Source organism: Delphinus delphis, chromosome 3 (assembly GCF_949987515.2).
Source record: "Delphinus delphis chromosome 3, mDelDel1.2, whole genome shotgun sequence".
NCBI lineage: Eukaryota > Metazoa > Chordata > Mammalia > Artiodactyla > Delphinidae > Delphinus > Delphinus delphis.
In genome coordinates this window covers 163,369,461-163,396,379 of record NC_082685.1, presented here as the reverse complement: position 1 = coordinate 163,396,379, position 26,919 = coordinate 163,369,461, and the positions used below count along the sequence as shown (strand labels likewise).

Sequence of the window (26,919 nt, the reverse complement as noted above, 5' to 3'; positions counted from 1 at the left end):
CACTGTGACATGGTGAAGACTAGAAAAATATTTAAGAAAACTTTCTAAACAAAAAGTGCCTATTTTCCCAGAAGAGCAGTATTTCGAAATGATGAGGGCTGCCCTGATGGATTAAGTTTCAAAGTCATTGGATTAGACTAATAAGCATTAAGTTCACAACCAGAAAATCTGTCTTACGTCTTTAGGCAATTTATGGAGCATTTAGATTGTCTCCAAAATTTTACAAGCATGTCTAATTAAAAGTCATGTTTTAAAATTTATGAACAATGTGCTTTATGTCATGGGGACAGGGGTTAAAAATTCAGGCCAGGCATAACCATGCTCTTGGAAGAACAAATGCAAGGAGGTAAACACAATTTCATTTTCTAGAGGAGCTGTGAAAAGCCAGCCAGCAAATCAAGGGCAAACGGGGAAAACTAACTATAACCTGACATTTTTCAGATAAATGCATGTTTTCCATTCAGGAACTAAATATCTGCACTTAAGCTTGCTGAAAAGGGTTACTAATATCAGAAAAAAATCCTTTTCTATGCAAAATTATTTGTTATTCATACATTAGATATAGTGATTAACAGGAAGGGAGGGCAAAATGGCAGAGATCAGGATTTAATAATGAAACGTGAAGAAACACTCTTGTTAAAAAAAATGATAATATATTGGGCTTCCCTGGTGGCGTAGTGGTTGAGAGTCCGCCTGCCGATGCAGGGGACACGGGTTCGTGCCCCGGTCCGGGAGGATGCCACATGGCGCGGAGCGGCTGGGCCCGTGAGCCATGGCCACTGAGCCTGCGCGCCCGGAGCCTATGCTCCGCAACGGGAGAGGCCACAACAGTGAGAGGCCCGTGTGCCGCAAAAAAAAAAAAAAAAAAAAAAAGACAATATAGGTAAGGGAAACAAGCTAACTAGCCACACCAGAAACTCTCAAAGGACTATAAATTTAAAAAGAATAGGGACTTCCCTGGTGGTCCAGTGGTTAGGACGCCGCCCTTCCAATGCAGGGAGCACAGGTTTGATCCTGGTCGGGGAACTAAGATCTTGCAAGCCACGTGGCACGGCCAGGAAAAAGGGGGAAAACAAAAGGTATTAAAGAAAAAAGAACATAGTATAACGAGCAGTTTAAGAAAAGCAATCCCTTGGGCTTCCCTGGTGGCGCAGTAGTTGAGAGTCCGCCTGCCAATGCAGGGGACGTGGGTTCGTGCCCTGGTCCGGGAGGATCCCACATGTCGCGGAGCGGCTAGGCCCGTGAGCCATGGCCGCTGAGCCTGCGCGTCCGGAGCCTATGCTCCGCAACGGGAGGGGCCACAACAGTGAGAGGCCTGCATACCGCAAAAAAAAAAAAAAAAAAGAGAGTGGACTATGAAATTTAAGACGGGTAAACAACTTCCAGAAAGATCATATTTGAAAAAAAAAAAAATCGCAATCACATTTCTGTCACTTGACAAATGGCCTTTCAGAAGTATCATTCCTGAAGCCATAAGTTTCAACTTTTTTAGGTCACAATAAATAGAGTACCCGATGAGAATTTCAAAATATAAAATTAGAACTCAAACTGATACTGTCAAATTCAAATAAATTAGAGACTGATCAATGCAAGGAAAATAATGCAAAATAGCAATACAAATGGGGAGAAAAATACACTATTTTAAAGGGTAGGTTATATGATCATATAGAAGAAAATGCATGAGAAACGAAGAGATCTCAAACGAGCCATCGGTAATGTAACAATGTAATACTTTCTACTTTTTTAAGCATGAGGTAAAAGACTGATTTCAACACGTTAACACTGATTTCTCCCTTTTTGCCTGTTCAGACTGCGGTGTGTTTGATGCAGACGGCTCTCTATTAATACAGATAAGCCGATACCGCTCACACGATTAAAAGACTTTTCTTTAACACAAATTTTCCCTTAATTTCTGTCCTGTTATACTCGGTTGGCCAAAAAGTGCGTTCGGGTTGTTCGCAAGATGGTACGGAGGAACCCGAAACGACGTTATGGCCTATGTTTGCTCTCATTTGAGTTTTAGAGCTCAGTTGACCAAATCACCCACCTTGGAGGATTACTCTATTCAACTGAACTTTCTTATGGCAAACATTTGAAGTAAAAGGTGCTTTATCAGCTCTGTAAACACTCCTCTCTCTTCTCACCTGCTCTGCAAACAGCCCCCTCTCCCCTCAATAAGCTCTTCCGACTCAATGAATCACACTGCTGGTCTCCTTGGGGAGAGTTTAAAAGTAGCCTCTTCGGGGAGATTTTAAAAGTAGCCTCTTCAGCAGTTGACCTGATACTTCGCCTTTTCACGCTGCTCATGAAATTATCTGTTTTCCGAAGAGCTACACAAATAAAGGTCTAGTGCGTAAAGGGAAAAAAAAAGATGTTTTATGTGTTGTATTTTGTTTGAAAGAAGGGAAGGGAGATCCTTTTTAATAAAAGCAAACATTCTATTTTGATGAGGATAGATGGTTACATGCATTATTTACTGACAATGGAAAAAAAGGAGAACAGAATAAAATACAAGACTCTGGCACATGAAGAAACTTGGGAGATGGAATATAAAGTAGGGTTCAACAGAAGAAAGAAAAAACATTTATTTTTGTTTTCATATTATTTATCTTTGCTTTTATGTATATTTGTACATAGAGAGATATGAAAACATAAAATACTTTTACACATGTTACAAAATACAAAGTAAGCAAACGATAAGCTGATTAAATAACATTCCTTCTGCAAGCTCAGAAAATAAAAATGGTTTAGGTGACAATGGGTCCAAAAACATGGCCTATATACCTTTAAAGTTATTACTTAAATAATAACAACTCTATCATTTCAGGGATGAGGAACCTTCACCACCCAATCCACTATATTCCCAATAGTATTATCATCTAGAACTGAATTATACATGTCTTCCAATTTTCTGCACTCTGCACAGGTTGATCCAAGCTGAGCTCAATGGAAAAATATTCAAGGGTAAATTTAACATAATCTTTTAACTTCATATGTCATTATGTTTGTGGGGGGGAGGCATTTAATGCAGGATTATTATTAGTGTTGATGTTGATTACTGGTGTCGATGTTGCTGTTTCTAAATTTTATCGACTGTTCTACCAGCAAACACTCTGTTCTCCTTCAGCTGTAATTACTTTGTATTTACACCATTTTAGGTGAATTGATATAGGTAAGCATCTGGAAGCTCTTCTTGGTTTTAAGATGATATTTATCACTGGGCTCATTAAAAATTTCCAGTTGGGTAATCATGTGCCCCTGACTTTTTAGATTTAAAAGAGGTAAAAATTTTAACTAAGAGGTTACGGAGGATCTAATTTGACTTACTCCAGTGGGAAGCAATCACTTTTACAATTTGAAGTAACAGCCTTTAATAAGTAATAAACTGTTACTATTATATCTTTTGTGGACTCAAAAGATGAATTTCATTGAAAATGTTATTTCTATTTTATTGAAGAATAGCAATAAAATTTTATGAATATGAAGGTTCTATGTAATCCCTCTATAACTTTATGAAGCATTGAGTCTTGCTGCAGAAAGTTAAGTTTTTTAAAAAATGCTTTCTCCATATGGGCAAATATTTTCATCCCATTCTTATTTCTTGTTATGTTGCAATATTTGTCAACCTCATAAGGATATTTAGCAGGTTTTCTCCTTGCAGCGTACCTATGCTAATTCATTCTTTATTAGAAGCTGACACATTCATCACAGAAAGCTTGTTTTCTCCACTTAGGATCACATTTATCCGAAAGGAAATGCATGTGACTATCAACCCAGCCGATGTTGGCCATTTTTGCTAGTTTAGAAAGATGTGTTTGGGGGGTTGTCAGAATCAAGTATTTACGTTCATCAAAGGACTCCTAAGTTGACAGTCATTGATATGTTTGAGTTTGAAATAAAAATCTGTGTCATCTTAATAGACTTTAGCATAAGCAGATCCATGAGAGTCACATGTTCTTTGTCTGGCCGTGTTCCTTCTTATATAAGCTCTGTTTGGACAAGGTTTATCCCGGACAAAAGGTATATTCTATTTAAACCGACGCCCAAATTAAAAGTGTGCCTCTTTAAATTTTCATTGCGCAAGAAGTAAAGACTCAGACGTTGGGTGGATGGTCCTGGAAGAGCAGGTGGGGATATTGGCTCTACTGCCCCACTCACTGCTCAGTGGCCTGGTCTTCTGCTGCAGCCACAGCATCCTGTCTCCTTGCCCAGGGAGACAGCACGGATGGATCTGATAAGAGGGTCCCCTCTGGGGAGCCCTGTTGAGTGGCGACCACTGCTGATTCAGGAAGTGACGCTTTTATGTTCTCTCGTGCTGCTAGATCTCTGGGGCCACCATGCTGGCTCCTGTCTCAGTCCTGTCCTGGTGCCCCTAGGGGCAGCTTCTCTACTGTCTCTGCCACCCTACAAAGTCACATCCGGGCCCAGGGAGGCTGGGGTGGTCATCCTCCAAGCCTGCTCCCTTCTGCTGGGACAGAGTGGGGGGAAAGGTCTGTGGTTCTTGTTGCCAACTAAAAGCTGGCACGTGCCACCTGCCTCTACAGGGATGAAATCACAAGCTGCTGCGACCGCTGACCTTCAACACCCCCTGAAAGGAGTTCAGGGTGGAGATGAGGAATGCTGCCCTCTGTGCTCTGGGTAAAACTGGCAGAACAGGTCTTCAGATAGTTAGATACTTTCAGGGGAAGATTTTATGAGCCCACTTCCTGCATCTCCTCATATCTAGAAAAGCACTAAAATCATTAACGGTGACATCTGCTCCTGGTGACTAGCAGAAACCTTCTGCAAAAAATATGTGCTTGATTGCATGGACCCCTCCCTTCACCAAAATCACATCTATACTGACCTTTCCCCCTACCCCTTTGGACCAGTTCCTCAGAGCTATCTGAGATGCTGTCTCCCAGGCTATAGTCCTCATTTTGCCCCAAATAAAACAACTCACACCTCTCACGTTGTGCATTTTTCTTTCAGTTGACATTGTCCAGCACTGGCTGGGGTGCCCAAGCAGGAAGGGTCAGAGCTAGGTCTGGGGTGCGGGCAGAAGACCCTCTTCAGACCATGCTCCCTGACACAGCCATGGTCCACAGAGTCCTGGCCCAGCTGAATAAAATCCGATTGATTTCTTGTGTCTGAGTTGTGAACCCTGTTGCATGTTTTACCATCCACCACCCTGGAGTGGGAGAGGGGAGAAGTGGGATTCGTCAACCCAGATTCTCTAACACGCACACAAATGTATACAAATGCACGCACGTAAGGCTCTGACATTATGGTCAGGAAGTTTTTTGGTTTGGGAAAGGCTCGAGGACCTTTTTGAACACCCAAAGGTAGACTGTGCTTCTTGTCTGAACCGGGATCTAAGTCAGTCTTCATAATAAAGTAACAAGGGTGAGAGGGTAACTATGGCGGCCAAGACGGAGGGATGGAAAAAAGATGGCGGTAGGTTGGGTATAGGGGGAGAAGCTAACTGAGAAATCACCTTTGGAGGGGAAGTTTAGGGAGCTTCAATCTGTCTCATCTTCGAGGACTACAGCTGTTTCCTGCTCTTCTCGGTATAGTCATCTCAGTGTATCTCTCAGCTCTGGTACAATCTATGACTCAGGATGGCCTTAGTGGTGTTTGGAAAGGGAGGCCCAGGGATGGGGTCAGCACGGGCCTGACCAGGGATGGGAGAGAAGAGTGGCCACGGGAGATAATGCCCGGGACCCTGAGCCAGGTGGAAGCAGAGCTGAAGTACTGAGCGACCAAGAGTGGGTACCATTCCACAGCCCCACTCCCTGCTGAGAAACTACAGGATGACCTGGGAGGGCGGCAGGAATCGTGTATAGTGCAATCTTGAGTTACATGTTATCTAGGAAAGAAACGACAGTATGTGTTGTTCTGTGCTTTTTTTTTTGTTTTTTTTTACAGTTAAGGTCATTTTAATTTTGCAATTGTATAAAGAGGAGGGGAGTTTTTTTTCCCAGTTTTTCCTGTGAGAGGAAAATACATATTAGTAAGTAAAATTATTTCAGTTTAGTTGAATTTGTGCCAAATCTAAGCAAGTGAGTCAGGCATCCAAGAAACTAATTTGAATGGCTGACCTTTCAAAGGAGTTACTTTTGAGCCTCTGAGTCCAGTGTCACCAGTTGAGGGATGTCCTTTTCTCTTTTGTAATGATCCTGCTTGCTTAATTTTGAATATGTTCTAGTTTTTTGGTGCTTTTCTTAATACTCTGTCTTCATTTTTGTCTGGAATATTCATTTAGCCTTTAATATATTACCTTCCATTACCAGTTATTTTGTCCTATTTTAGGTCCTTCTCTGAAACTAAAATGAGCATGCGTGAGGACAAAGTTGGTTTAAGCTTCTTTGGACCTGAAGCCCATGGAGCACGTGGTTTGTTTTCAACAGATATTATCTGATTAACGCAGGACACAGGAAATCCTGACGCTCTCTAGATGAAAATGGGTGTGTATTTATTTATTTATTTTTGCAGTACGCGGGCCTCTCACTGCTGTAGCCTCTCCCGTTGTGGAGCACAGGCTCCGGACGCGCAGGCTCAGCGGCCATGGCTCACGGGCCCAGCCGCTCCGCGGCATGTGGGATCCTCCCGGACCGGGGCACGAACCCGTGTCCCCTGCATCGGCAGGCGGACTCTCAACCACTGCGCCAACAGGGAAGCCCTTTATTTTGTTTTTGAATGATGATTTTTACAAATGCAGGGTCCACCAAGATGACTGTTAAGAGCCCAGGTCCCAGGGCAAAACTGCCTGGGTGTGAAGCTTTAAAGACTGGCTCCATACCACCTGTGTGACCTTGGGCAGATTACTCAACATCTCTGTGCCTCAGTATTCTGATTCGTAAAGTGAGCATCATAATAGCACCTCCTTCATAGGGCGGTTCTGAGGATTAGTAAGTACATTCAAAGCATTGAGAACCATGGCTGAAAGTGGCAGACATGCTATATGCTTTGTCATCCTGTCTCACCTGCTTGACGCGACAGCACCACCCAGTAATTCCCAAATTGTTAAGGCCAATACACTTGACTTCACTCCCAAGTGGGGATTCCCTCAAGAGCAGCAAGTGGCCTTCAATTCCCCTGCCCCACTCTCCTGGAAGTATCCTCTGGAAATGCTCTACAGATGGAACTGAAGGACCTCCGGCCAGTGGCCTTACTTCACAGCAGAGAGGTAAGGCTGAAGAGCCGCCTTGGCCACCGATCTGAGCCAAAAGCCAGTGACCCCGGAACAGTTCAGGTCTAACAGGCCTCGTAAGAACCTGTCCTCTTCTCCCAAGGAATTAGGGTATTTGCTCTGACTCTGGACGCTTCTTAAAAGTCTGTACCGGTGGTGGCACTAAGTGTGGGGTGTGTATAGCACAGAGGATGTGAAAAATAACCCTCTGGATATAGAAAAGCAATCTTTTTTTTTTTTTTTACTTTATTTGTTTGGTTGCACTGCACGGCTTGTGGGATCTTAGTTCCCCGATCAGGGATCGAACCGGGGCCCCCGACAGTGAGAGCACGGTGTCCTAACCACTGGACCGCCAGGGAATTCCTGGGAAAGCAATCTTAAAATGTTTCTTTATTGAAGTTTAATCTTGCCTCTACTAGATATAATTTAATACTATTGTATAATATGTATGTAATTTATAAGTGAGAGATATATACCTGTATGAAAAGCATTTTCTCAAACATGTGGGTTCTGATAGAGACAGTTCCTGGAGGTGCAGGGTTAGCTGGGAGAGGGTAAGGACTTGAAATGAATTCAGGATAGAAATAGGGAGTAACCTGAGCAGGGGTGAGGGAGAGAGGGCTTGTGGCTTTACGCTTAGGAGCTGGAGACATGGCTTCTCCCCACCTGTTCCCAAGAGACCATTCATGGACTTCTGTAAATTTCCATAGTGTTGTAGAAATCAGCATATTTCCTCAAAAGTGCTGCAAGTTCAAAGATGCGGGCAGGGAGGGTGTCTTGGGCATCTGGATGGCATACCTCAACAGATCTCGGCCAGGACAGAGGTTACTATTAGTGGGAAAGGGCTGGGCAAACAGATTGTCCCCTCTGAAGCACTCAGAGGACCCTCCTGCCTTCTCTCAGAGGAGAGATAGGAGAAAAACACTCATTTATTCATTCAGCCTGGTTCTCCACTGATGGCTTAGAATGGGGGTCAGCAAACTTCTGTAAAGCGCCAGCAAGTAAGTATTCTCAGCTTAACCAACCATATGGTCTCTGTCACTATTCAACTGGGCTGCTGCAGGGTGACAGCAACTACAGATGATCTGGAAACAAAAGGGTGGGGCTGTATTCCAATAAATGTTTAGGACTCCGCAATTTGGAATTCATATGACTTTTACATATCCCCAAATATTATCCATCTTTTGACCGCAAACCATTTAAAAATGTGATAATCGTTTTTAACGCGCAAGCACTACTACCACAGGTGACGAGCTGGATTTAGACTGTGGGCCATCGTTTGCCAACCCCTGGCTTAGAGAAAACACTACTTTTGTTGTCGTCATTGTTTTTTTTTTGTTGTTGTTAAGTGTGAACATCAGTCCTGGTCCTTAATTTGAGATCGATGAATGAAATACTTTTTTCCTATTGTAGCTAATTTTTCATTAAACCTCCAGAAGTTTATCAACGAGAGCTAATTCTAAAAGCCTATGAATATGGAACAGAGAATCAACATAATCCCTTTTGTTGTCAGTTTTTCTTCAAATTAGATATTGAATGTCACCGAGATTGTTATCTTTGTCTTTTATAAGGAGTGGGTGGAAATAAAATTACCCTAGTTAATAATATGCAACAAGCTAAATGTTAAACTAGCCCAGCCTCAGACTGGAGTAGAGTTAGCAGGCTGAAGGTGAGAGAAACTCTGACAGAAGAATAAATGGGTATTCTTTCTACCTAAACTAAGATATGTACTATTAACACTGGATGGCATTTACAACGTCAAGAGTAAAATCAAGGAGTATTCTGTGCTTTTCTTCCTATGATGCAGTGAAATATTGAAATGTAAATATCAATAATCAGCTAGAGAAGCAACGTAGCTTGCCTGGATTTCAAAACATATAAGTTAGTATCACAATGAAGTTTAACAAAATTGCTATGATCTACTTCTTGGGAACTGGAAGTTACAACAGTCTGAAGATGAAGCGCCCGGTGCCAAGGCCTGGACCAGAGCTTCCGCATCCCCATACCTCGGCCCCTGCCCGGGATGATAATGTGTATCATTAGAAATGAAGGAGACAGCTCTACTGTCTGCAGACCGGCAGCATAATGTTTTCTAAGCTAACTTAGCCATGGGAGGCTTTAGAGGAAGTGCAATTCTCAGTATCTTAACGATATTGATTTTACAGTTAAGATAAGTGTGCTGGAGCACATTTAATCATGACACTTGACCAGTTATTTTGCAAATGGCGTCATGTTCTGGAAAACACTTGTCCTTCTTCACGTGGCCTAAGGTTGTGTCAAGTTAAAATATATATTTAATCCAGGAAAGCTATACAGTTGAATGAACCATATGCAATTGCCAATAACCGACTTTTCAGAAATAATTTCATATGATTCAACCTAATAGTGTGTATGAAATAAATTCTCAGTTGGCTTTACAAAATATGCTACATTTTTTAGTAACTATGCTTCCTTCCCACCAAGCTTGCCAAACAGGTAGACTGTGTCATTAAAAAAGTTACCAGCATGAGGCGTATGCCTTTATATGTCCTGTACAGTGACCGTGCTTTCCTAAAGTAGTTATAGTCATTAAATACGTTAATAACGATGTACAAAAAATTGGTACTGCTCCTTCGATTTGCCTGTGTGACAAAATGAGCTGACAACCCCCCTGTACTTATTTCATTTACAATCTACTCAGGGAGCTAAAGTGGAGTCATATTTGGTTTCTATCCTCATCACCAACATTAACGAGAGAAGCAGGTGTATCATAATGCTTCTGAGGAAACAGGACACACACACGCACACACGCACACACACCCCTTTCACAAGGGAGTGTTCTTTAAGCTTCCAAGCAGGCCCACCCCTCTGTGGACAGGCCCCACTCTGTGGACAAGCCACCCCTCTGTGGACAGACCCCCATCTGTGGACAGGCCCCCATCTGTGGACAGGCCCCCGTCCATGGACAAGCCTGTGGACAGGCCACTCCACTGTGGACAGGCCCGCCCTCTGTGGACAGGCCCACCCTCTGTGGACAGGCCCACCCTCTGTGGACAGGTCCCCCATCGGGGTCCTGAATACACACCTGTGCTCGTGCGGTACGTGCCCGTGTGTGCTGGCGGCAGAGGGTCCCCCTGGCTCTGGCTGAGACTCCTCATGGGGGGCTTCTGATAGACGCGGTCTTCATAGATGGGGTCTATGTGGTGCTCTGGGGACTGCAGGGCTCGCAGCTCCGGGCCCAGGTGGCCGTGCTGGCTGCTGTATGAGGCCCGGGACCCAGCTGAAAGGAATGGACAAGGAGACAGTAAGACCCGACCGACATTCAAACAGAACTTGTTTTAACCAAGACGTACTTGAATCTGGGGGGGACAGGAATGTTGAACTCTGCAGAAAATCAGATGAATGGCAGGAAGAGGTCAAGCTGATCAGCTTATCTGCATCACCCAGCTGCCTTGCTTTGTGCCCGAACCTGATCTCTGTATAAGGATGATAATGATTCTGAGATAAATGCCCATTGAACAGGGCCAGTGAAACAGCATCTTTCCCAGCCTAACGAATGTAACAGGTTTCCTCATTAAAGAGATCAGTCAGATTGAAGTCAAACCTAAAAAGCTCTTATTATGCCTTAGTCCTTGCACCTGAAATTTTACGACAGGAATTCTTATTTAAAACGATGAGCAAATGCATAAGCCATGGTGGCAAGCCATCTTGATGTTGTTCCTGAAAAATGGACCAGAATTTGTTCTCTCATCAGCAGTTTTTCCCTGGACAATGAATGAACCAAAATGTTCGGACTTAACAGTAGTCTAAATCCCTGAGAGAAGCAGATTTTAAAGAAAAAGGTTTTCAAGTTACGTTTTCCTTTACTCTTACCCTCCAAATGGAAGGATCTGCATTTAGTCTACCTTCCCCTGAAACAGTTCAAATGGTTGCCACAAACTGGTTTAATTTATAAATCGAGGCTACATAGCATTTGCCTGTAGTGGTCGTAAATCCTTATTTGTGTCTTTTTTTTTTCTTTCTTCACTGTATAGGAGGAGGTGTGGCTTTGAAGCAGTGCTGTGGGACAGGGAAACTCTGCGCAAGAGGAAACACTCTCGTGAGGGTTAAGAGCTTGAGTTGACACACGAAAAAGAAGATGTTGACTGAGAGCGAATATTTCGTCCGAGGGAAAGCCAGAGTCACAGGAGTAGACATGCCAGGAGAATCATCTCCACGGGGACAGATGGAGTGGAGGACATCTAGGGACAGTGAAGGGGCATCAAGGAGAGACGGTTATCTAACAATGGTGAGCACAGGACACACACAAAACCCAAACAAGGCTACAGATGATTTTAGCAAAGACCCTTCAGCTAACTCTCCAAAGCTAATAACCCGCATGGCACGCTGGGATTTCACTGTCAACTGCCTTTGAATCGTCCCAACTGGGAGCCCTCCATTCCAGCTTAAAGTTAGAGGGAGTTGGAATTCCTTGATTTTGGTAGTGTTTGTGGACACTTCTCCCTCTGTCCTGCTGCTTCCCGGCCTTCACCGGTGGCCACCTTAAAGCCAACATCTTCAGTGCTCAGTGATTGGGCTGCTTCCTCAGCATGATCTAACCCCAAAGATTTGATATTCTTGTCTAGTATATTTGAGGACAAAGCCATGCAAAAGTTTTGAAATTGCCAACAGATAAATGTTTTACTGGTTTATTTTACACAGGCTGCTTTATATTTAAATCAACAGAATAGAGCAATTCTGAAGGAGTGGGGCAGTGCTAAGACTTCTATGAATTCAGTCTGGATAACAAACACTGAATGTTTTGAGGAAGGGAAGGGAATCAAGTGGGCAAGTTCTTTACCTTTCCCTTTGCTAGTAATTAAATAAGTTCTGATTTAGAGAGCGTTCAGATGAGTGATAGATTCAAAATAACTGTTTTACATAATTAGGTGCATTGCATCTGATTTATCAAATGCCAACATCACACTGAATATTATCACATGCTTATATCTTCCAGGAATCTATTTAAGTACGATATGCCTTGAGTTCCTGCTGTCAGTTCTTTCTACCTCTGAAGGTTTTGATAATATTGCCAAGGACTTACAAGTGTAAAAAACAAGGAAACAGTCATTACATCCGAACGTCATATAGTTAAATAAAAGTTATCCATCCCTGGTAGATTTAGAGGTGTAACTTTATCACCATTCCTTGGTTCTAAGCAGCTAAAAATATCCAACGATGAACAGTAAAAGGACCTGCTGATCTTTTAAGTGGTGACATGAGCTGAGGGTATGTGTGAAAATCCTCTTCTTATAAGCATTTCCTGGGCATTTGGAAATTTTTATTAGTATCAAAAATCAGAAATTAATGGCCAAGGGTCCTAGGCAAGGAGCAAGAATCTTAAGATAAGGCCTACCTCTGTGGAGATCAGAATTTCTATGTGCTGGTATTCAGAAAAATGCAATAGTACAATTATTAAATATTTGAAGAGTATACTACACTTTTTTTATTAGCATGCTTTTGACAGAACTGTAAGTTCACAGTATTTCCCTGTGGAGACACTTGTACAAAATACCTTTGCATATTTAAGCATTATGCATAGAGCTAAGGCATTTTAAACCAAGCATTGTTTGCACTCCTTTTATCCACTGTGGTCAGGTTTTAGTTGCTCGTGGCTGGGTGGGCACAGTTAATGGGAAGAGAGACAGAACTAGGAGAAAAAAGAGGGGCAAGGAATTAAAGGCTAAAAGTGCAACTTCTGGAATTCATGCCCTCTACCACTCTTGCAAGAAAGAACATATCAGGCCCCTACTAACAAGGTCTGTTTTATTTTGGGCAATTTCAAGAAAAAAATAATCTCATACAACCTCTTCTCCGAATAGGCTCCAAAATTTCATGAGATGGTGTATACATTTGCTGATTCAAAGAAAATACACTTTTCTTGATACACGCACCCCAGTGTTCATTGCAGCACTATTTACAATAGCCAGGACATGGAAGCCACCTAAATGTCCATCAACAGAGGAATGGATAAAGAAGATGTGGTGTATATATACAATAGAATATAACTCAGCCATAAAAAGGAATGAAATTGTGCCCTTTGCAGAGATGTGGATGGACCTAGATACTGTCATACAGAATGAAGTAAGTCAGAAAGAGAAAAGCAAATATCGTATATTAACACATATATGTAGAATCTAAAAAAATGGTATAGATGAACTGATTTGCAAAGCAGAAGTAGAGACACAGACATAGAGAACAAACATATGGACACCAAGGGGGGAAGTTGGGGGTGGGATGAATTGGGAGACTGGGATTGACATATATCCATTATTATGTATAAAACAGATAACTAATGAGAACTGACTGTGTAGCACAGGGAACTCTACTCAGTGCCTATGGTGACCTAAATGGGAAGGAAATCCAAGGAAGAGGGGATATATGTATACATGTGGCTGATTCACTTTGCTGCACAGCAGACACTAACACAACGTTGTAAAGCAACTATACTCCAATTTAAAAACAAGGAAAAAAAAAGAAAATACGCTTTTCTTTAGTAGTCATTTTCTTTTACCATCTAGTTCTATTTGACAGTGAGTTCTCAGCGTTAACACTGGACTCAAAACACCACTTGTAAACATCTGCATCTTTGCCAGAAACTGAAACAATGTTAACAAGAAAAATTGCTGGAGAAACTGACTTCGTTAAAATGTCACAGATGTCCAGGTCAATTATGTTGGTGGAGAACCATTCTGAGAGCCTCACCTGGACCAAGCTGAGGGCTCAGAACAGCAGTGTGACAAAGGGCAATGGAAACATGGATGGGCCCAAGAGAAAAGGGAAAGCAGACCCCACGGACCAGCCCAACTGCATCAACCGGTCCCCCGCCATTGCAGACCCAGGTCATGCAAGTATAATACCTGTGTCCAGACTTTATGACCAATTTCTGCCACAACGCTTACAGCATCCAATGTTAACCTTTCAATGCTATCATATGCTTTTACTCGTCCTACTTCTCCTCTTCAGAAGACAAAGTTTGGGTCTAGAGAGCCCAGGCCCTGGCAGTGTTCATATATATAGTATGTTTCTGAAATCAATGGGTTTTAAGACTCACATCTAAAGCATGAATGCTCAGCTTACAGGCTAAGAGAGGTTGTGATCCAGGAGGGCTGAAGGGTAGTGTAACAACCACATGGGTGCTCTGTGCAGGCCAGGCCCTCCTGCAGGTCCAGGAGCCCTGGAGGACTGGGAAGAACCTGCAAATTGATGTAGGAACAGGCTTGAGACATTTGCTGCACAAGAGCTACCATGTGTCCTAGGACCTCAGTCACTGGCCCACTGCTGCTAGGGCTGACTTGGAAGGACGTTCAGATGGCTCAGAACAGGTCACTCCTGGCCACTCAGCTGTGGCGCTGGTAATGGGAGGTGAGAGGAAAGGTTCAGTTCTGTGGCAGAGATGTGTAACCAAGCAGGACCCTATGGGGTCTTCCTGGGACAGACCCCTCCCTCCATGTATTCTGCTGTAGCTACTCTCTGAAGTACCTTGATAACAGTATCTGATGTACGCTTCCTGAGTTGTTTTACAGATGCTAAAACCACCACCAAATAGAAGAAATTAACTACTGGATGACCGTGAGCACCGAGACCTACAGATGCCTAAGGATTGATAATGTTAACTGTCCTGTTACCTCACCATCAACCAATCAGAGAACTGTGCACGATCACATACCCTGTGACCCCCTCCCTCACCTGGCTTTTAAAAATGCTTTGCTGAAACCCTTCAGGGAGTTCGGGGTATCTAGAGCACAAGCCACCCATTCTCCTTGCTTGGCCTTGGCCCTGCAATAAACCTTTCTCTGATCCAATCATTGACGTTTGGGTTTGTCTCACTGTGCGTCGGGCACAGGAACTTGCATTGGGTAACAGATGGAGATATGGGCTCCAGGGGCTCAGAGGGCAGACTGGACCCTGGAGAGTAGAGGGGCCCTAGACCTGGGACATCCCCTGGAGCTCTGTAGGTACCTTCACTCCAGCACCACCACTTACAAGAGCAACTCCTACACAGAAGTGTAAGCAGGTAGGTTAGGGAGTCCCTGGAGAAAGAGAACCAGGAATGGCTTTCTTGACAGAAGAGAACCCATTTTGGTCTAAGCCATTTTGTGATCTACGCCTGGCTACAGTGCTTGCCGTTGAACACATCTCAGTAATTAGTGATCTTAAGGGAGGGAATGCAGAAACAAGGGAGGAGCATTCAAGAAACAACAGTGCAGCCTTGGGGCAGGGTCCTGGTTCCTTAAGGGATATACATAACAATATACCTTTGAGTTCTGCAGAAACTAAAACCCTCACTCCGGTAGAGGATGGAAGGATGATGCTGACCTTCCTGACTTCAATCAGCTAAAGCTTGGCCTCTGTCAACCTGTGCCCCAGTTCTATGCTGAATTCTCCTCTGCTCAAGCCCCCTCATGAAGATGCATGGACCCTTAGCTTAAAACGTCCCCAATTTTGCTGTTTGGGGAGACTCTGCTTTGGCAAAGATCCCCTGTGTTCTCCTTATTTGCTGCGAGTAATAAATCTTTCCTCTTCCTGCTCTTTGGCTCGGTTGTGGCTATTTGCTCAACACCCACCAAGAAGTGAACCCAGTTTTCGGGGAACAGAAGCTTGAAAGCATGGCTGCCTCTCCAATTCTGCACACAAAAGGGGGCCTTAGGAGCACAGACGTATAATGTCCAACAGTTTGAAGTAAACTCAAATAGCATCTAAAGTAGTAATTCTACTGCTCTTTTCTTGTGTCATTTTTTTTTTCCCAAACAAACTGAAATAGGGAGACATGATTTGGGCTCCAGATTTGTGTTTAACCAGCTGGGCAAATCAAGGCAAGTCATTGAACCTCTCTGAGCCCTGGTTACCTCTAGTGTAAAAATACAAATAATAGGGCTTCTCTGGTAGCACAGTGGTTGAGAATCTGCCTGCCAATGTGGGGGACACGGGTTCGAGCCCTGGTCTGGGAAGATCCCACATGCCGTGGAGCAACTAGGCCCGTGAGCCACAAGTACTGAGCCTGCGCGTCTGGAGCTTGGGCTCCGCAACAGGGGAGGCTGCGACAGTGAGAGGCCTGCGCACCGCGATGAAGAGTGGCCCCCGCTCGCCGCAACTAGAGAAAGCCTACATACAGAAACGAAGACCCAACACACCCAAAAATAAATAAATAAATAAAAATTAAAAAAAAATACAAATAATAGTATGTGTTTGTATGACATGGCATTGTGGGAGGATCAAGGTCAGAGAAATCTGTGTGAAGGGCTCTGCAATTGATAAAGCAGCGTAAACATAGGTATTCTCACGTCACTCGATCTTAGAATCAAGAAATTGTTATCTCATGAAAATATATCTTTTGATTCTAAAACACAATCAAACACTGTAATTTAAACTATCAAAATATCAAAAACAACTTAAGAGATTTGTGAAATATTATAAATGGAAAAAAAGCTGATAATTTTGTGAAATATCATTGGAAAATGTAAATTTTAAGGTTTTATTTTTTCTTAAAAAATTAATGTTGCTTTTTAATGGATAATTGTAAAGAATGAAGGAATGAATGAAGTTCAAAGGGAAAGAAATATTGAAATAACCAAGAGAAGGTGGAATCCTTTTTAGAAAGGGATATGGCATAAATTAAACTTGCTGAGCGAAGATAGCAAACATCTGCTGATCCAGAAGGAAGCCAGCGATGGACCTGCAGGGAGTTCTTGACATGGAAAGTAATTACAAAGCTGAAAGGGCAAAGTATCCTCACTGCCTTGCTTGTCTCATGCCTCCACCCCACAGAGAGAGAATCCAACAGGCTCTGTTCCATTTGACCAGCAACAGAAAACACTTCTAGACTGATTTGCAAATAAATTTCTACTTGCTAGATTTTACCTAGAGCGTTCACCCGTGCCAGTTAATCCATATTGATTGATACGTTCACTCATTTAACACATATTTACTGAGTGAGCAACTTCTAGGAGTTTTGGACACCATGATGCTTAAGACTCACAAGGTCCCTGGCCTTGAAAATAAATCAGTCATCACATTTAGAGATAAAGGTACTGAAGGAAAATAAAGGAGGGTGGGGAAGGTAGACAGTGTCGGAGGGTATACTGTTTTCATATGGTGGTCAAGAAAGTTCTTTATGAGGATCTGACATTTCAGCAGCAGACTACTTAAGGGAGCCATGCTGGAGGGAGATCCATGTGTTTCTCAGATAGAGGGGACCAGAAGTGAGAGCAAAGGCCCTCTGTCGGAGAGTCAATTCAGAATACTTACAGAAGTGACCACCATATTGTCTTTTAAAAGAAATGCCAGTTAGTATACGGACTCTTTATAAGTTCATACCACAACTGATTATAAAAACTGAACAGATATTTTTTAACTCACAATTTCACAATCACAGTAACCACATTTTCAGCAAAAGCATTTGAAATATTCAACAGGAGATCACACTTAAGGAACTCATGAGAACTGCATGACCAAAGATTCAGCTCAAATACATATATGTATATATATATATGTGTGTGTGTGTGTGTGTGTGTGTGTATGTATACACACATACATACATATATATACACACACATACATACATATATATATTTGCATTTGAATTTTCATTCCTTAGAATATGATTAGTTCTCAAATCTTCATTTCTTCCTTGCAGAATCATCTGCGAGACTTTGAAACAATGATTCCCGAACACAACCCCCAAAAGATTCTAACTCAGTCCATCTAAGCGTGGAGCGGCGAGGTGCATTTAATGGGCACCCCATATGCCTCATCACTCTACTACAGGAATCACCCTGACAGCCTCCCTGTCCCAGATAAATCAAAGAGAGAGGAGATAGGCATATCCGAAAGAAATCAGTATCTAATGTGTTACAACCCTCAATTTACCATTTCTTGCTTTCTTCAAATAATATCATTTACTACCACATTATGCCAATTACTTTACTGAACAGAACGAAACAAATTCATTCTGTTTTTCACTGGGACCCATTCACATTCTCTTATTTCTATACTATACAATTTCTGGCTCTCTAATTCAATGTGAATTCACTTGCTTTTGCAAAGAAACAATGTTTGCAGGTTTTCATTTGGAAATATCAATATTAGGTTCTTAAGGACACACTGCCATTGACCTGTTCTCTTCAAATTTGGGAGCCAGTTTCACATACTCATTTGCAAAGAAATGGAAGGACCTAAACGACATACTGGTCAGTGGACCACAGCAAGCTGACTCGATGAGTTTGTGACCAGATGGCACAGCTGAGTACTTTCATTCCTGAGATGAAGAGCTGTCTTCAGAAGAAGAACTATAACCTTCTTGTGCTATGAAGTAAAGTCCAAAGTAAAATCTAAGAATTCAGGGTTTTTTAAAAATATTCTGTGTGCAATCAGCTCATGCATTGCTATTTATTAGTGAAACCACATCTTTGAAGGGCAAAATAGGACTTTTATAGAGACACATAGAGCCTGGAATAAAAGCAGATTTCCCCTTGCAAATCCCCACTGCACCTCTTCCTTGCTGAGTGCTCTGATTTCAGGGTATGTTCCCTGCAGATATGTTGGCATCACTAGGCGACGTGGCCAAGCAGCATGGCCTGTGTAGGCAGAACGCCTTCCCTCTGTGAGAGTTTATGGCTTTGAACTAGGTATTTTGTGGACTTTGAACTTCTTAAAAAGTCTGCCTTGATATCTGTTATCATTAAACTCCTGGGAGAAAAATGACCTCAGCAAAAGCACTTTCAGAAATACAAAAGGTCACATAATTTTGGTTAACTTTTTAATATCATAAATGGGTTCTAAGTAAATTGCCAAGAGATGCAAATATTACACCTTAGATGTAAGAAATGCTCGGCATGATACTTACTTGATTTATTCTTGCTTTTTGCTTTTTGACACAAATTAAAATTCCAAAATCTACTTCCTACTCCTATGCCAATTCACATATTAATTTCAGTATTTAAAGGACCCTCAAATATTTCCTGTGTATCTTGAGTCAAGTCCATGCACTATATTTCATTTGCAAATGATCATCATTCATTGAATTAGTTTGACATCTTATCTCATATTGTTATAAATGTTAAAATATATGGACACATTTCCTATACTATAGGCTATGAGCCATATTTGTTTGGAAGGGAGATTATTAATTCATTTGTATTCAGTGGTAAAATTGTACTGAAGCTTAATAATTTCAATGTAACAAACAGGCCATCTGATGATATAAAATGATTCTATGATAAGTCTGTTTTGGAAAGCAAAAAATTTCCTCCTGCTCCAACTTTTTCATAAATCCTAGCTTTTTCCTATATTTTGCCAACGTAATACAGCTTTGCTGCTATCACGAAGAACTTGAACGCTCACACGGTCTCTGACAATGAATAAACGCAGAAGCATTTGCTTCTGTAATTTTCTTGATAAAGTTTCCAATACAACTTATTGTAATTACGACACTTTACCTCACCTTTTACCAAATGAATACTGTCATCTATTGGGGCTCAAATACTTTACGGTGAGAATAATTTAAAGGTCAAAATCCCTGGTCAGGATGCAGCAGTAAGTGTGCCCCTGTGATCTTATCTCCTTGTCTTTCCTCTCTAACCACAAGCATTTCTTCCCAAGCTGTTAGAAAAATAGGCTTCTTTTGTTCAATTCCTTTTGTGACAGGCAGGCATGCACAAAGTGATGAGACGGTGGTAATGAAGCATGAGTAATGGGGAGTCTGACATCTTTGCATTCGTAGGATGGACCATTTCCATTTTTATTTTCAGTCCAGGGTCATGTGGCTCCCTGCCCACACTGAACTGGATGTTGTTCTGTGTCAACTCACATAGCTCCAAGTAAAGAGCCTGTGCAAACCTACTTGTCTAAGACAGTACTCGTACTAGTGAAACACACAAGATAGACAGTGGTGGTTTGGCGCCCGTCTGTTTTTGGTTTCTTATCTCAGGGTAGGTAGAGAGTAGCTCTGAGTGGACTAGCTGTGTGTTTCAGTATTTCTCAAAATGTCACGGGCATATGAGTCCCCTGATTAACATTCAGGTTCTGACTCAACAGCTTTGGGGAAGGGCCTGAGGTCCTGCATTTTTAACAAGGTCTTGGGCAATCTTGGTGTTGCTGGTCCACAGACCACCCTTTGAGAAGCCAGGACTTACTGATTTAGCTATGGATGTATACCTTGGCTGCTAGACGTTTTCAACTTTGGCATCCTTCTGGAGCCCTGGAGATAGTCTCACATCCACACAGATACTCTTCTTCATCAACAAGGCGGATAAAACTCAACGAGTGTCATTTTCTCTCTCCACAGATGCTTCTCAATACCCCATCAGTGCAACGTTCCAACAGTACATCTGGAGTCTGGGTCTCAGACCCAATCGCTAGGGACAATGAAGAATCTTTGCAAGAAAAGAATCCAGGACAAGGTGTTTCTGACCCATCTTTTTTGTTATATCGAGATGCAAAGACAGACTTCGGCTGGGAGGGATGGGAAATCTTCATCCTGCTTTCCAAAGAGCTAACTGCTGTGGGGACTAAAGCTCAGTTTTCATTTTTGTGCATGTGGTTTCTGCCCATCAAAGGGCACAGAGGAAATTCTCAATGTACGGATAAAGAGAAGGGTTGTATCAGGCAGAAGTAAGCTAAGGTATGCAATTTTCTTCATAAATTGCTTTAAATATTTTGAAAAATATCTGAACTGAGATGTTCTGCATCTCAGCATCTTAAACAGAGGCCTTTTACTCAGATTGTACTAGATATACCATAGATAGATGTATACATTCCTTTTCAAAAATTTGATATTTATCTGATAAAACGCAAACTTCAAATGTATTCTCCCTGTATCATTTTTCTACTGCTTTCTATGTTTCACCAATACCCACGGAATGGCGTTAGTGATAATTGCAGAAGCAAAAGACACCATTAACTCTCAACATAATTTTGGGGGGAAAAATGGCAAATAAGCTGTTTCATAGATTAGTCATTCTCTATATTTACATTTTATAATTTCTGTATATCAACACTTTTATTAAAGTTTTATTACTTTACTCAACATAATACTTGGCATACAAAAAAAGAGTTTGAGAGGGGAGGAATTATGCTGTGTAATAAACAGTTCCGAGGACTAAAATTATTCCTTGATTCTTTTCCAGTAAAAGCTTTAATATGTGTATGTGTGTGTTTTAGAATCCAGTTAGTCACTGAATTACACATGAGTAATTACTATTTGAATACAAGTTATATTAAAACATTAACTCCCTAATAAATGCACGATTGATGAGGCTATTAATTCTCCCACCCATTTTTTTTGGTCTGTTACGTTATCCAAAGAAGTTACTACTAACCACCAGTTGCTTTGGTACAGTAGTGATGTTACTGGTGCTTTCCTAGTACAGAAATTTGTATTGATTCTTCCAGTGCAGAACAAATACTACATATGCTAGAAGACTGTCAAGGTGAAGGGTCTGTTTGTGGCAGTGTCAACCACAATCAGCTACTGACTCAGCCACAGAAGGGACTGTGGCACGATCTGATTCTAACCAGCTGAGCTTATGACCTAAATGAATACATGTGTGTGTGCGCGCACACGTGTATGTGTGCACTTATCTCCTAGGGGAGGTTTTGACCCCTTTCATATGTTGCCAGTCCATTCAAGGAGAGCTAGGGTTGAAGCCAGAAACGCCAAGGAATGCAGGCAGGTATCAGTCCAGATCAGGACGGGCTCCCCCTCTTTAATAGCATGGCACCCGTGGGCCCAGGCACCATCCAGGAACCCAGACAGGAAAAATCAATGCTATCAAGTATGTGTGAAGATATTTACAAGCAAATAGAAATTTGAAGTGCTGCTCAAGTCCACTGGGTCAAGACCATTAATGGTTTTCTTTGGTTCCTTTGCTGCCAAGTCTCTACCTGCAGGTTCCTGGGCGGGTCCTTAGCATATACAGACGCCACAGAATAAGCAGTCTGTTTTATGATTGCTTTCGTCTCTGGAGTTACACACAGGGAGCTGCTAGCTCTCCCGGTGAGCCTATGACATTCCACGGACCGCTGTCTGGGTGTCTGTTAATACTGTGATACCTAAAGACATAGGAAGCCACTTTCCAAAGCACTGGGAAACTCAGAGGTGAGAGGACAGGCATTTTACCCTTCAGATTTTTAATACCCATTGAGCCAAGTTTTTCTGTTAGCTGTTGGTAATTTTTTCATATTTCACTCACTTTGGGGAGAACCTGGTATCTCTTTGTGTTCATGCTTCGCTTTGTACTAAGGATGATTTCCAATTATCAATGGGATGTAACACTTTCACCAACCAGCTAGCTTTATAATAGCTAGTTGAAGACATTTGTTGAATATCTACTAGATGAGGCGTGGTGAGGCATTCTGAAACATGCAGAAGGCTCAGCTGCCCTCAGGGAGCCCATAAACCCCCTTATTTAAATGCTCTGCCTCTTCTGATTGCAGAAAATTCAGGATACTTTCTTCTTTGTAGCAAAGTCAGTGCTTTCGTAATACACAGCACAAAAAAATACATATATTGATCAATAGATCTGCTTGAGATTAGCCTTTAGAGATTGTACGTATTTCACTTTAGTTATCCCATGGCAAATGCAAAGTCTTATCCGTGTATAAAACTACCCCCCCACATATATACATACACACACATATATGTGTATGTACATATACATACACATGGGTGTGTGCATAGTGATTTTTGTCATACATTTAGAATATAGATAATAAGCAGAAATATGTATTATACGTAACATATATATTATGTATAACATGGGCTAAATATATGACAAATTTTTTAACATTACAAAATGCAATTGACACAACATTGTAAGTCAACTATATTTCAATAAAATAAATTTTAAAAAATTATAAAATGCACATCGGTTAAATATCGTGGTGGGAGGGATTTTGATGCAGGCTCGGTTGCAAATGAACTCCATTTTGAGAGATTTTGAGTTATTAATTATCGAAGGTTATTTTCACAGCTACTAAAACTATTGGTCTCTCCATAATCCCTCTTGCTTAGATAAAAAGAAAAAATGTTTAAAAGAAGCCTCACACTTATTAACGCAGAGATATTGGCTAACTAGGATCATTGATACTTAAAGTGAGTGGCTACCACAGACACCTGTTTGCCCAAACTAACCCACACCGGTGACCTAAATTGTGTAAGCACTGCGGAGGAACCAAGGCATTATTTTACCATCGATGTCCCATTGGCCCTAAGTTCAGAAGCACGGAGTCTGACGAGTGGAAGAAACTCACACCATGGCGTCAGATACAAGCTAGGTTTTCTCACTGTGGGGTGCTGGGGTCCCCCTAGGAAGCCACAGTCCAGGTGACCAACCAAGGCAGGGCTGCGTGTGTCTCCGTGTCTCTCTCTTCCCATCTTATCACTTCCTTCTCTGATTTGACATTATACCTAAAAGCATTTTTCCAGCAGACTCCTATTTCTACCAGCCGTCCATGTGATCTGCAGCACTGAGGAAATAAGACGGGTTTCTAGACTTCAGGACCAAAGAAACACCTGGCTGAACACTACTTGGCCTGTTTCTCAATGAGGGAAAAAGGGGATTGTCCTGAGAGTTGGCTCATTTCTGGGGCTGGAGAACTTGTCCCTTTTTTTTTTTTTTCTTTAAATTTTTATTGGAGTAGAGTTGATTTACAATGTTGTGTTAGTTTCAGGTGTACAGCAAAGTGAATCAGTTATACATAAACATATATCCATTCTTTTTTAGATTCTTTTCCCATATAGGTCATTACACAGTATTAAGAAGAGTTCCCTGTGCTCTACAGTAGGCCCTTATTTTTACCTATCTATCTACCTATCTATCCATCCATCCATCCATCCATCCACCCATCCACCCATCCACCCATCCACCCACCCATCCATCCATCCATCCATCCATCCATTTTTGGCCTCACCTCGCAGCATCAGGTCCTTATTTTAGTCTGTTCCTCTTCAAACCCCTCACACCCTCACCTTACCTCCATGTCCATCGTCTCAAATAGTCATTCCCATACTCCTGGGGTCCTAATCCCAAGTGAAAAGAAGCTTACAAGGTGTTCTGGTGAAATTATTTCAAAAATATCTCATGGACCCTGATTTAAAAAAAAGTGGGATAAAAATCTCTATTCAGAAAAACCACCCCTAGCTCCTGCGTGCTTCCTGAGTGTGGTCAGACCTCCTTGGAGCCAAGCTCAGGAGAGCAGACCTCAGACCACGTGTGGCTTCGACCTCACGTACATCCCCGGTGCCTGCCCTAAGCTCTACCTTAAACCTGCATGGACTCAGGGCACCACTGGACACTTACCCATAACCGATATGTAGCCCGTCCCTCCCTAGCTATACCTCGTTCTCCTACTTCACTGAACCTGTCCGGTTGCACTTCGTTAAACTCCCCCCTCAAATGCTGCCTTCTTCAAGAGCCCTTTCCTGATCCTCCTACCTGGATGTGCCTCTCCCTCCACGGATGCCCCCAGCCTTTGGTCCTCTCTCACAGCTTTGGTATCACAAGATACTTCTGAACTGATATCACTCCTACCCCATTCCAGTCAAGGGAGACCCCCGGAGTCATGACTTTCATTGTATGTATATGTGAATGTCCAGTAGAGCCGGGCTGATATCATGATTCTCCATAGTAACAATAGTTATTTATTGGGCCCTTTTAACATGCAGACATGCTAATAAACAACTGATAGGCATGATCTCAATCTCACAGGATCTTTGTAATGACTCTGTATAATTGCTGCAGTATTGTTATCCCCACAATAGGATACGCAAACAATCTCAGAGAAGCCCTATTTTGTTCCCCAAACAGGCTAAGCATGATTTCACCTCAGGACCCCTGCACTGGTTATTCCCTCTGCCTGGTACATCCTTCCCCAGGTCCATTCGCCATGGCTCCTGGCTTCAGGTGTTTGCTCAGTGGACACCTTATCGTGGAGGGCTTGGCCACCCTGCCCTAGAACATCTCTAATTCTCTTAGTCTTTCTCCACCTGGCTCTTCTCACCACCTAATATCCTATCAGCATCAGACCATTACCTCTAAGAGGACAGGAGCTTTGGCCTCTGTTGTTCACAGATGTGTGTCCAGCACCTAGAAGAGTGGCTGGCACAAAACAGGTGCTCAGTAAAGACTTGTTGAACCAAACTCAACTACCCAAGGTCACGGGGCTGGTAATGGAACCAAGATATGCACCCATGTCTGTCTAGCCCCTCAATCCATGCTGTTAATCACTGCATCCTGTATTTGTGTAACTCAACATAATGCAATGATTTCTTCTACAACTGCAAGTAAATTCAGTACTTACTCATGCTTCTACTTGCTCTGTCACCAATATTAAGATGGCTCAGACTCCTTTGGAATTTCCCCAACATTCCATTCCTGACTGTCAACATTCATGTGTTGAGTCTCACCTTTCCACCCCCCAGGGATTTCTTTTCATCGCCCTTCTGGTCAGCATACATTGCTTCCCTGGGTACCATATTTTCCTCTTGTTTTATGCCCTTATTTAGCTAGAATACATCCTCCAATTGTGGTAACTTTCTAGGAAAGGGTGCCTAAGAGAGAGATTTCATGAGTACTTGCAAGTCTGAAAATATCTGATACTCTTTTTATAGATGACGGATAATGTGGCCGTGTACAGATTTTAGGTTGAAACTTACTTTCCCTCAGAACTTTGAGAGCATCACCTGAGTGTTTCTTTTCCTACCATATCACTACTGAAAGTCAGGTGGCATCTGTTTTATTCCTCTCCCTAGGTTTCAGGGTCTATTTTATGTCGGTGCTGTGAAATTTCATGATGTAGAAGATGAAATATTTTCTATTCCAAGTGTAGGGTATTTCCTATGAAGACACAGGTCCCCCAGCTCTGAGGAATTGTTCTGCATTACTTCATCGATAATTTGCTTCTCTCCATTTTCTTTCTGGGGCTGTTAGTAATATGTCAGATCTCCCAGATTTGTCCTTTTTGGCTCTTGCTGCATTATTCTCATTTTCTGTCTCTTTCCCTTTATGTTCTCCTTTCCCAGTGATTTCCTTGACTATTTCCCACTCATTCTATCAAATTTTTAATGTGGGTAGTTATATTTTTTACAGCCTAAAGAGATTTTCTTGTTCTTTGATCCTTTCACATATCAACACAGTTCTTACTTAATAAATACAAGATCTTCTTAAATCTTTCTCCGTACTGAATCTAAAGTTTTATCTTGTTTCTTTTAATCTCCCCCTTTTCTGTAAATCATCTCTGTTTCTTCTGAGAGGCAGTTCATTTTTCTGTTTTTTTTTCAATGCCACTAATTCACCCAAATTCCTCAGTAATCCTTGCTAATTTCTCACATTTGAGAAGGAGAAACCCAGAGGCAGCGTCTTCTGCTACGACATCAATAGAAATGTTTTCCACTGTGCGCCCCTGTATTAGAATTTATGATGAGAAGGGTGGGCATATGGGCTGGCAGCCTTCCTGCAGAATGAGATGTGGGCGGCAGCTCTCAGCCCCCTGCCAGCCCATCACCCCACAAGCCTGTATGCAATGAACTTTATCTAGGCCACTAACAGCCATAACTGAAGTCTCACTTTCTCAGGCAGTTTGTTCAGTTTTTTTAAGAGATCACACCTGGTCTTCCCCCTGGAGTAAACGCTGGCCACAGGGTCGCCATCTTGGTAGGAGGTAGGGGATGCAATGGGAGGAGGGAGTCACTGTCTCAAGCTCTGGCTTTCAATGAATCCCTCCACCTTGAG

General features: G+C 42.2%; 1 protein-coding gene across 3 annotated transcripts in view; it reads right to left on the bottom strand.

Annotated features, from left to right (window-relative positions):
• CTNND2 (catenin delta 2) overlaps positions 1–26,919 on the bottom strand; it is a 937,337-nt gene that overhangs the window by 374,229 nt on the left and 536,189 nt on the right. For all 3 annotated transcript variants that reach the window (XM_060009660.2, XM_060009661.2, XM_060009662.1), the window contains one exon: positions 10,236–10,430. In XM_060009660.2, coding sequence (XP_059865643.1) covers positions 10,236–10,430 — 195 coding nt within the window. The remainder of the gene's footprint in view (positions 1–10,235; positions 10,431–26,919) is intronic.